The 11,838-nt window shown below is 51.6% G+C and overlaps 1 protein-coding gene across 4 annotated transcripts; it reads left to right on the top strand.

Moving 5' to 3' along the window:
- Positions 1-589: 589 nt before the first annotated feature.
- On the top strand, positions 590-5,491 carry NAIF1 (nuclear apoptosis inducing factor 1). 4 transcript variants are annotated; one of them, XR_011473306.1, is made up of 3 exons: positions 590-1,446; positions 3,193-4,857; positions 4,948-5,491. XR_011473306.1 is itself a non-coding variant. In XM_070430022.1 (2 exons), exons 1-2 carry the CDS (start codon positions 936-938, stop codon positions 3,663-3,665), a joined length of 984 nt encoding a protein of 327 aa, XP_070286123.1. In that variant the 5' UTR covers positions 590-935; the 3' UTR covers positions 3,666-5,491. The 4 variants fall into 4 exon arrangements, 1 of the variants encoding a protein (XP_070286123.1); XR_011473308.1 differs by having other exon boundaries at positions 3,193-4,826; XR_011473307.1 differs by having other exon boundaries at positions 591-1,446; positions 3,193-3,718.
- The last annotated feature ends 6,347 nt before the right edge of the window (positions 5,492-11,838 follow it).

Below are 11,838 nucleotides of genomic sequence, written 5' to 3' on the forward strand. Positions count from 1 at the left end.
CCCACATCGTCCTTGTCGGCCTGGATCAATAGAGTGGGCGGGGCGATTCCGGCTCAGCCTGGGGCCAATTCAAACTGAGGGAGGCAGGGATTGGCTGAATCGGGCCAAACAGAGGAAATCGCGCCGCTATAGGCAGAAGTCATGTGATTGGCAGGCGGGAGGTCCCGCGTCCAGTTCCCATTGAGTAACTCTGTTTGGACTTCAGAATCGTAAGGATGGGAGGAGAGGTCGTGTCTTCGGTAGGAAATAGGATTTGTGTGAGGAGTAATTGTGAGCTGCATCTCAAACCAGTTTGCGCCCGTGGGTGGAATTATAAACTAATTGGCCAACAGCTCAAGCTGAAAGCACTAGGGATCCGCAGGAGGCCGGGTTTTGATAATCTAGCTCCCTAAACCAATAAACTAGCTAAATTTAATAGGATAATATTCGTGATACTGCTGATTGAACGACAACGAATTTCCAATGGAAGTTAATAAAGACTCAGTGATCGGAGCACTCTGTAGCGACAGGCATACCTTTAGACCAATGATCAAGTCGATCCCGGTAAGTGGGCGTGCTCTGTAGCTGAGCGACAGGTCCAAAGAACCAGTGAGTGTCCTGATATTGAGCCGCGACCAACCGGGAGGGAGGGTTCCCTCGGAGCAGCGCTGGGAGGCGGGAAGAGGGGAAGTGGGCGGATCTCCGCACACCCGAGCGGAAGAGGCAGATTCAGGAAGCCATTACGCCGCTGGCTGGCAGCGGCTGGGCCGGTCGGCGCCGGGCCCTACGCACTTTGCGTAACGGGGGGGTTACCAAAGGCCTGGTACTTGGCCTTGGCCAACTCGGCCTATCCCATGTAGGGGGGTGTGCGAGGGGCGAGGCTGAGGAAGAAGAGAAGGGAAATTGGGCGGTTGAAGGGATTATAATTTCTTTAAAAAGAAGGGTAGGGAGAGGCCATGGCCGTCCCAGCCAAGAAGAGGAAGATGAACTTCTCTGAGCGAGAGGTGGAGATCATCGTGGAGGAGCTGGAACTGAAGAAGCACCTGCTGGTGAACCACTTCAACGCCGGGGTCCCGCTGGCTGCCAAGAGCGCGGCCTGGCACGGCATCCTGAGGAGGGTGAACGCTGTGGCCACCTGCCGCAGGGAGCTGCCCGAGGTCAAGAAGAAGTGGTCTGATCTCAAGACCGAGGTCCGTCGCAAGGTTGCCCAAGTCCGGGCGGCTGTGGAGGGTGGCGAGGCCTCAGGGCCCAATGAGGAAGATGGAGCTGGCGGGCCAGGGCCAGGTGGTAGCAGTAGTGGCGGTGGCCCAGCGGTAGCCCCCGTCCTGCTCACCCCCATGCAACAGCGCATCTGCAATCTGCTGGGTGAGGCCACCATCATCAGCCTGCCCAGTGCCACAGAGATCCACCCTGTGGCCCTTGGACCCACGGCTACTGCAGCCGCAGCCACGGTCACCCTGACACAGAGTGAGTGACCTCTCCTGCCCAGTCCAGCGTGCATAAATGGGAAGGGCAGCCTGGGGAAGGTTGACTGTACAGGGTCAAAGGTCAGATAGGAGTCTTGGAAGACCATGAGACCTTCCAAGAGCTCCGCAGACAGAAATGATCTTGTTTTCTCTGGGACTTCCTCAGCACACAGTCTGGGCTTCTGATGAGCTGGGTTGCTCTCAAGTGCGTTTTGCCACCCTTCGTGTCCATGACTGAACTGTGCGGTCCTTGAAGACAAAGACCATGTTTATATCCTCACAGGACTCGCCACAGGGCCTGGCACATACGAAGCAGTCAGAATGTGTTTGTTCAATGAGTAGATAGATGGGCATGGCCATGCCCAAGCCAAACATGGATTCTGGACAGAGAGACAGTCTGGGTTTTCGGTGTGGCGGCAAACGTTCGTCAGGCACAGTGGAGGAACCTCATGGTTCCTGGTGTTGATCTACTCATTCATTCACTCATCAGACATTAGCATTTATTCTGTGCCAAACCCTGTGCTTGGCACTGGGATTACCAAGGTGTGTAAGACAGAGCCCGATTATAATCTAGTAGCGCAGATAAGACATAACTGAGTAGCTGCAGTGTCAGTTGGGAGAACATAAGAACTCAGAGGAGAAGGGGGGACTTCTTGATTGGCGGGGACACACAGTTGATGTTGGCATTGAAAGGTGGAGAAGATTCACCCTTCCTCTACGCAGGGAGGCCCAAACAGCCCACCTAGAATCCTTCCAAAGGCTCTCAACTGAAGAACAGTGGAAGTGGCTTGGGTTGAACTTTGTAGTTCAGATAAAGGTCTGCACTGGGATCCGTGAACTGCCTCTTTGTGCTACGTTATAAACTGCACTGATCAGATCAGTGATTCTCAGTGGGGCTTTGGGAACTGGGTATGTGTGAGTGCCATCCCCTGCAGTGTCATATTTCTCAAGGATATTGAGGTAGGAAAGAGGATCCGACACTGGCCTAAATCAATTGCTATTCTGGAACAGGAAGAACTCTTAGGTATTCCATTGACCAACGTGATCAGAAGACAGGGAAGCATTTATTGGACACTTTGCCAGCCCCCTCCCATCTCCTTTTCCGCTTGGCCATAAGAGACTAGCAGTCAAGAAGGCACTGAAGGAGGTAGGACTACTGCAGCTACAAACAGCTCATGTAGAGGTTCCCACTCCAGATGCCTGCTGTGTTCCGGTGCCACGGGGAACACGTGACCATGCCTTTATTAGCAGAAGCAGCCGAGTGGGGTGGAATTGAGCACTATGGACTCTGGTGTTGGGGAGACCCGGGTTTGTTTCCTGCACCCGCTGAACAAGCTGTGTGACTTTAGGCAAGTCACTCCATGTTTCTGAGTCTGTTCATTTTCATCTCTGAAAACGAACATGACAGGACTTACCTCTTGATGTCATGAGGATGACATGAGGATTTGTTGAGCTAATGAGTGCAAAGGGCTTAGTACAGTGCCTGGCACATAGCAGGTACTCTACATTTTTTGCTAGCATCATTACTAGCATCTTTGCTTTTGCCAGATCTGGGACTGACCCTTTGGTTACCAAATAGATTAAGATTCTAAACCTGGTACGTTCTAGATTTAGTTAGGTATATATATAGCTATACAGCCAGAGGAGGCCTGAATTCCCCAGAATAGGGCTTAATATGGCCCATCCCACATAACCAGCTTCCCTCTTTCTAGAAAGTGACCTGACACTGCCTTTGCTCTGTCCACAGTCCCCACAGAGACCACCTACCACACGCTGGAGGAGGGGGTGGTCGAGTACTGCACCGCTGAGGCCCCCCCGCCCCTGCCAGCGGAGGCCCCTGTGGAGATGATCGCCCAGCATGCTGACCCCTCAGTCAAGCCACAGGCACTCAAGAGCCGCATCGCCCTCAACTCAGCCAAGCTGATCCAGGAGCAGCGGGTCACCAACCTGCACGTGAAGGAGATCGCCCAGCACCTGGAGCAGCAGAACGACCTGCTGCAGATGATCCGCCGCTCACAGGAGGTGCAGGCCTGCGCCCAGGAGCGCCAGGCTCAGGCCATGGAGGGCACGCAGGCAGCCCTGAGTGTCCTCATCCAAATCCTCCGGCCCATGATCAAAGATTTCCGCCGCTACCTGCAGAGCAACACGTCCAACCCTGCCCCCGCCTCTGACCCTGGACAGATGGCCCAGAATGGACAGCCAGACAGCATCATCCCGTGAGGGGAGGGGTCGAGCCAGCCTTCTGCTGTGATTGGATGACACCAGGTGGTCTTGTAAGTGCGTTCTGTAACTGGCCTTTGGCTAGGGCCGGCCACACGGACAGCTCCCTCGTTAATAGACACACAGGAGGTCCACCATTTCTGAGAAAGAAAGGAGACTGGGAAGAGGAACTTGTTGGGGTCCTGAGACCCAAACTCTTACCCCTACCACTGGAGCTGCCTTGTTAAGAACCTTGTTAAGACTGGTTAGCTGGGGGTCAGGCACTGGGGGGGGTGGGACGTGTGTTGCCATGAGCCTGGGCTCTTGCCATGACCCAGACTTGACCTGGGACCCTTGTAAGGAATGCTGTCCCTGGGGAATGATCACACAGCCGTGGTTCTGTGCTCAAGTGCCCCACCCTCAGGTACCACCTTTTCAGTAAGATATTGGCAGTGGTGCTGGCAGTAGCAGAGTGACAGAGAAACCCCACCCTTTCCTCCTCACTGCGCCTCCGTTCTCAGGGGACTCTAATGCCGTGCTCTTTCCCACCCACTCTGTGCACAGCAGGGGCCTTTGGTAGTGCCCTGGGCTGCCGCTGCGACACACCTAGGATACGGTCCACGGGGCTCAGGAATGCTGTGTGTGGTGGGGATGGCTTGGCCGCCATCTGGTCTTCCACGGCCTCCCAGGACAGCCCTTTAGTGCTTTGTTCCAAGAGCTCTTGACTCAGCTCAAGCATCAGGCTTTGGGTGCTGTAAAGTTTAGAGAAAGCAACCCAGTGTGGACATTGTTGCCCCACTGCGCTGGGGTCTGTGGTGACCTGTTGGCTCCTTCCAGAAGGTTTGCTTCCAGCCAGTTCTATTTATTCTGTCCATGAACCCCTCCTGGGAAGACCTCCAGGACCTATGAGGGCCACTGTGGCCACACCCTTCCTTCTTTCCTCTCTACTGACTGTACATTTCCAAAACCCTGCAAGAAAACCTGCTCAGCGTCACACCCTGCACTCCCTTCACACACTATTCAGAGCCTTGAGTTCTTTTGAGAACCCCAGTGGCAGGCTGGGTGACTCCGCAGGCCTGATTGGCCCTGAATGTGTGAGGTGGGAGCATTGCTGACCCAAGATGTGGGACCTTCGATGTCCGTGCTTCGGAAGAGCAGACAGGCCTCGGAGTCCTGAAGGAGGTGGTGTTCCCTGTTCTGCTTCCTCCCGTTTGTAAGGAGTTTACCCAGATGGCGTGTGTCTGTTTCATTTTCAGAATGAAATCTATTGAATCGATTACTGAGACCTTGCATTTTTTTCCAGATCGTTTCCCAAGTGTGCCATCTTGCTGCTGGTGCCTTGACCACACATGACTGATGGTTACAACTCAAGGCTCCAGATAAACAACGAAGGTGCTGCCCTTCTGGGCATGTGCACTCAGAATTGCTCGGCTCCACTGTTGCAGTCACAGGAAGGTGCCCCCACAGGCAGTTGGGAGGTGACTCCTGTGCCGCCAATCTCTCCGTGGAGGACATGCAGGGCCAGCTACAGAGCAATGGAGAGGAGTCGGGCCTGTGAGGGGGTTGGGTCGTGGAAGAAAAGCTCTTCTCAGTGTGGCTGGAAAGCAGTAGCCCTGGCGACCTGGGCACCCTCCCTCCCAGGAGCCTGAGGGCCCAGCCGGGTAGCTGCGGGGACTGCCTGAGGATTTTTTTATTTTGGTTTGGTTTTTCTCTGGGGTTAGCAACCTGAGCCAATATTGTGTCTGTTCCAATTGGGTGTAAAGAGGAAAGCCTGGATCACTTAAACTGACTGGTTCGTTCCAGGTCATAATTTTAAATTAAAGAAATATCACTTTTTTTTAAATACCCATGTCTGTGTCTTTATTGGTTATATATAGGAGAGATATGTGCTGGCAGAAAGCAGGGGCTGGCATACTATGGCCCACAGGTCAAATCTGGCCCCTACCTGTCTTTGTAAATAAAGTTTTATTGGAACATAGTCACACCCCCTTCACTTATTTTATGTCTTTGGCTGTTTTTGTGCTGCAGTAGCAGAGTCGAGCAGTTGTGACAGAGGCTCCTTGACCCACAACGCCAAGTATTTACTCTCTGGCCCTTTACAGAAAGTCTGCCTACTTCTGGTGTAGGGCAGTTTAGACACTGAATGAGAATTGCTCGAGTTGTTTGTCTAACATACCCAACCCTTGGCCCCCCCGCCGCCCCGCCCCCCCCCCCCCCCCCAAACCCAGAAGAGACTCCTGGAGAGAGAGCTCTAAGAAAAGTCATGGTGATTCTGATGTTTCCTGGAGGTTAAGAAATTTGGCTCAGAGAATGGAAGAGTTAAACTCAGCTGAAATGGGAATCGTGCCCCAGGGAGAGCTGCTTCTCAGGAGTTTCTCCAAGCCGAGATTCTCATTTAAGATTGGCCTCTATTCTGGAGGGACCCCAGCCTCCCTGGCCATAGTCATCACTCTGTCCGGTACTTAGTAATAAAAACTGACAGTTATCCAGCCCTACTCTCCAGGTCTTCTAAGCATGACCTCATTGACCCCTTGCAACAGCCCCATGAATTAGATAGTAGTATTGTTCTCAGTTTGCAGATGAGAACACTGTGGATCAGAGAGGTTAAACAATTTGCCTAAGGTCACACAGCTACCTTATTCCCTGGGGTGGTCCATGCTCTTAACTACCGCTCTCACCTCTTAACTATTCTAACCTTGCAGCCTGTAGCGGGAAATCAGCTAGAAGTCATTGAGCCTGACACTGAGGAGTTTCTAAGTCAAAGGAGGAGGCCGAGGAGATGGTTTATGTTTATTATTCTTGGCACTTGAGAGGGAACACTGACCTCTCCTACTCGCTGCAGGCTTTGGACTTACTCATATTTAAGAGAGAAAAGGGGAGCCTGGCCAGCGTGGCTCAGTGGTTGAGCCTCAACCTATGAACCAGAAGGTCAGGGTTCGATTCCTGGTCAGGGCATATGCTCTGAGTGCAGGCTCGATCCCCAGTGTGGGGCATGCAGGAGGCAGTCAATCCGTGATTCTCGCTCATCATTGATGTTTCCATCTCTATCCCTCTCCCTTCCTCTCTGAAATCAATAAAAATACATTAAAAAAGAGAGAGAGAGAGAGAGAGAAAAGGGTGCCCTGGCTGGTGTGGCTCAGTGGTAGAGTGTTGGCCCGAGCACTGTAGGGCCCGGGTTCAATTCCCAGTCAAGGGCATGTACCTGGGTTATGGGTGTGTTCCCTGTAGGGGCAGATGTGGGAGGCAACCAATTGATATGTCGCTCTCTTGAGCAGTGGTTCTCAACCTGTGGGTCGTGACCCCTTTGGGGGTTGAATGACCCTTTCACAGGGGTCGCCTAAGACCATCGGAATAACATATATAATTACATGTTGTTTTTGTGATTAATCACTATGCTTTAATTATGTTCAATTTGTAACAATGAAAATACATCCTGCATATCAGATGTTTACATTACGATTCATAACAGTAGCAAAATTACAGTCATGAAGTAGCAACGAAAATAATTTTATGGTTGGGGGTCACCACAACATGAGGAACTGTATTAAAGGGTCGCGGCATTAGGAAGGTTGAGAACCACTGCTCTAGAGAGTCTTTTCTGGAGATTACAATGGAAGTTTTGTCACAAATGGTTTGAGTCAGTTTACCATCACCCTTTTCTCTCCCTCTCGCTCCCTTCCACTCTCTCTAAAAATCAATGGAAAAACTATCCTCGGTGAGGATTAACAAAACAAAAAAAAAAAGGAGAGAGAGAGAAGGGTAATTTAACAGAGTTAAACCTACCAGATCTTGTTGGTGTTGGTGAAGAAGTGTCACTTATATTGCTGAAATGTGGAGTTTTACATTGTTAAAGAGAAAATTACAGGCCCAAAATGGCGTCACTTTTGCTAAAAGCCCATGATACAAAGCTAGACTTAATACCTGATCTAACGGCAGTTTCAACCTCTCCCAGAAATGTAATCTTAAGCAATCTAGAATGTTCTGGTCAAGCATGGGTAAGATCATCTGTCACCTGGGCCCTCTCCATTCCCCGCAGCCCCCACAGAAAGAAGAGGCAGTCTGCCTGATAAAAACCCTTGCCATTCCCTTCCCCCAAACATGTTCTAGTCTGGAAATAATCCTTTCTTTTCTTTTGTTACTTGCTCCCTTCCCTCCGCCTGGTTTCTATAAAAACCTCCTCTTGTGTACAACCCCTTGGAGCACCCTTCTAGTTGCTAGGTGGGATGCCGCCCTCCTCATGAATCACTCAGTAAAACCAGCTAGATCTCCAAATGTATTTACTCAGTTGAACTGGGCTTTTTAATAACGTAAAGGAAAAACCTCTAAGCCACTGAAGCTTGCTATTTCAAGCATTGAAACCTTTTACATTTTAAACTACTTTGATGGACGTCTTTCAAAAAGATGTCCTTTGTGAACTGTATTTGACCCAGCGGCGTCTTATTCAGTAGAGTTTGCACAACAGGCCTGAGAGGCAGTGCTGCCTCGTGGGGAGCGAGTGAGCTCAGGCAGGTTTGGGCTTGAGATAGGCTCCACCCATTACTCTCTCAGCATTTCGGGCCCCCAGTTTTCTGGATTCCAAAATGAGGATGATGGATAACAGTACCCACTTGCCAGGGTACAGAAGCACTACGAGGGCTGGATAGAAATAGGTCCCATGTATTGAGCGATTGCTACGTCCATAGCAGGTGTGCAGTAACTACTGGCCGCTCTCCTCACTATTCCGGTGTCTGATACGCCAGCGAGGAAGTAGGAGTCTTTTCTGGAGATCACAATGGGAGCTTTGTCACAAGTGGTTTGCGTCAGATTACAAAAGCTCTGACCCAGGAAGTAGAGGGTGCGGGGCCCAGGGAACAGAGGCTGGGATTCAAGGCAGCCCGGGGCATGGGAGCCCAGGCCAGTACAGGGAAGAGCTGGACACCGGGAGGCTCTTGCTACCAGTGCTCTTTAAAAAAAAAAAATTTAATTGATTTCAGAGAGGAAGGGAGAGGGAGAGAGAGATAGAAACATCAATGATGAGAGAGAATCATTGATTGGCTGCCCCCTGCCCACCCTCCACTGGGGATCAGGCCCACAACTCAGGCATGTGCCCCTGAGCGGAATCAAACCCAGGACCCTTCAGTCCTCAGTCTGATGCTCTATCCACTGAGCCAAACTGGCTAGGGCCAAGTGCTCTTAAAGAGGTGGGTTGAGCAAGTTGTCAGAAGCTGACCTGCCACCTGTCACAGCAGTCCATTAAGACAATAAGCCAAGCCTGGCTGGTGTAGCTGGGTGGTTGAGCATCCACCCATGAACCAGGAAGTCACGGTTTGATTCCCAGTCAGGGCACATGCCCAGGTTGTGGGCTCGATCCCCAGGAGGGGGTGGACAGGAGGCAGCAGATCAATGATTTTCTCTCATCATTGATCTTTCTCTCTCTCTCTCTGAAATCAATATAAACATAACTTTTTAAAAAAGACACTAAGCCAAAATGAGAGTAACAGACAGGCCTGTGATCACTTACTGTGATGCCATAAGCAAGAGGAGAAAGTGCCAGCTCCCCAGTGATCCACGTCCCACGGCACAGCGCCAGGCAAGGGTCAGATGTGTTGCAGGTGGGGAGTCACCGCTGAGGGAACCCCCAACAAAACACACCTGCTGTTTTCTGGACTTGGGTGCGTGTTGGGGGTGAGGAGGGGGAAGGGCTAGGAGTGGAAAAGTACTGAGTAATGAGTCAGAGCAAAGTCTCCCCACGGCTCCCAATAAGTAGGTCTTGGCAAAGGGACCCGGGGAAGGCTTTGCATGGAGGCACCTGGGCTAGGAATGCAGCTGTGCATAAGAGCTTGGCCAGCCACAGGGCCTCCTCCTGGACTGCAGCTCCCCTCAGAGACTGCAGAGCCCTGGCTGGGCCCCAAGGCTGTGTGGAGAGGGCAGTGCCCCGCTGTGAGGCCTGTCAGGTAAAACCTCTGTAGCGGCTTATGGCCTATGGCCGGGCCTGAAAGATCACACGTAGGTTTGTGCCAGGAGCTGGACTTCTCACAAGTAAGTGCCAGGTCTTTGGAGTCCGCCGGCTTCTTACTTCCTGGCTGTGTCCATGGCGTGGGGTCATATAATTTCCCCAAGGCTAGGCTTCCTCATCTAGGAATCCCTCTCCAATGAGGCCGATGTGAGACTGAAGCCAGTGCCTACAGAACACTTAGCACGGGGCTTGGAAATCTCTCTGAAAAGACTGCCTGAGCCTGGAGAAATTCTAGGCAGTTGGTGGCCAGGGGGCTGCTAAGAGGACCAGGCAGGGACACACCCACTCTTAGGTTAGAGCTGATGAGCTAAACGGTAGGACGTTTACAAAGAGGGATGGGGTTCTGGAAATGGCCTCTCCGGCATACGCTTGTGCTGGAATGTGCCAGTTCTCGCCAACTCGGGTCACTTTCTCCGCCGGCTTCTCCCCCCTGGCCAACCCCTGGGCAGCCCTTCCTCAAAGACTCTCAACCACCCGCCAGCCCAGGTAGGCCCTCCCCTGTGGGGCCCTCACACGGCTGCTCCAACAGTGTGTCCCTCTCATCCCGCGTGGACTTGCTTGGTTTTTGACTGATCCCCTCACTGGGAGCGGCGTGGCTTCAGTGACCTCTAGCCCAGCTCTGTGAATGGCATCTTCATTACCCAGTTGCCCAAGCCTGAAGCCACTGCCTCACCCCCACCCCCACATCCACTAGTTGTTAAGACTCCTCCGTCTGCCCTGGCCGGTTTGGCTCAGTGGATAGAGCCTGTGGACTGAAGGGTCCTGGGTTCGATTCCGGTCAAGGGCACATGCCAGGGTTTCGGGCTCGATCCCCAGTAGGGGGCATGCAGGAGGCAGCTGATCAATGATTCTCTCTCATTGATATTTCTAACTCTCTATCCCTCTCCTTACTCTCTGTAAAAAAATCAATAAAAATATATTTAAAAAAAAAAGACTCCTCCTCCTGATATCCCTCAAATCGCTCCCCACTCAGTTCCTTCTTCCCCTGCTAGTCCAATCTCACCCCCTCTCTCGCCTGGGTTACCCACAGCAGCCCCCTCACTGGCCTTGCCTGCCCCCAGGCCCTTCTGAGGGAGGTCTTCAGGCCCCACTCCCTGTTGCATCCCTGGAGGGGGAGGTGTTACTGGCATCCAATCTCTTGACTCAAAGCTATTGAAGATGAAGTAGCTTCAATGGGTTCTTTTTCAAAATTTAGGGGAGGTCCCAAATTTCCCTTGCCTCCTGATTGGTGGACTGGAGGGCGTCCTCACGCCCCCAGGGACTCCCCTTATGTCTCAGGGTGAAGTACAGGCTTTTGAACGTGACCTACAGAGGCCTTTCATTCTTCCCACCTTGTTCTCTGGTCAGCCACACAGAAAGTTTACTTCCTTGTCAATTATATCAATAAAACGGGAGAAAATTTCCCAAAAAAGAAAAAAAATAATAAAGTTTACTTTCTTAAAGATGTCAGGCTCTTTTTCTACCCTCCAAACCTTTGCCTTTGCAGTTCCCCGTACTGAGAACAACTTCCTTCCTCATCACTTTCCTAACTCTTATTAATCCTTCACATCAGCTTGGGCATCACTTCCTCCAGGGAGCCCTCTGGGATCACACCCTGTGTTTCCTCTCTCACGTGTTATTCACACCCTACTGTAATCACACTTAAATGCCTGGATCCTGCTATAGGAGGGTTTCTCAGCCTCAGTGCAAGAATCCTCTGGGGCTGGATCATTCTTTGTCGTGAGGGCAGTTGTAGGATGGTTAGGAGTATGGTTGACCTCTATACACTGGATGCCAGGAACACTTCCCCCTCCAGTTGCCTATTGCCCCCTGGAGGTGGGTAGAATCTCCCCCAGTGAAGAACAAATGTCCTATGGCAATAGCTTCTGTCTTTTTTTATTTATTTTTTAATATATTTTAATTCTTACAGAGAGGAAGGGAGAGGGATAGAGAGTTAGAAACATTGATGAGAGAGAAACATTGATCAGCTGCCTCCTGCACACCTCCTAGTAGGGATGTGCCCGCAACCAAGGTACGTGCCCTTGACTGGAATCAAACTTGGAACCTCTCAGTCCGCAGGCCGACGCTCTATCCACTGAGCCAAACCGGTCAGGGCAGCTTCTGTCTTTTTCGTAGTTACTTTCCAAGTGCATAGCGCAGACCCTGAACAGACATTTAATACCTTGCATCGCGGTGTTGGTTGAATCGAGCGCCAGCAGC

Source organism: Myotis yumanensis, unplaced genomic scaffold (assembly GCF_028538775.1).
Source record: "Myotis yumanensis isolate MYYU_CA2020_CCGP unplaced genomic scaffold, mMyoYum1.0.hap1 SCAF_12, whole genome shotgun sequence".
Taxonomy (NCBI): domain Eukaryota; kingdom Metazoa; phylum Chordata; class Mammalia; order Chiroptera; family Vespertilionidae; genus Myotis; species Myotis yumanensis.

Coding starts and splice junctions, on each gene's coding strand:
- NAIF1 (XM_070430022.1), top strand. CDS start 936: ATGGCCGTCCCAGCCAAGAAGAGGAAGATGAACTTCTCTGAGCGAGAG. Junction 1,447..3,192: donor CACGGTCACCCTGACACAGA/GTGAGTGACCTC, acceptor CTCTGTCCACAG/TCCCCACAGAGACCACCTAC.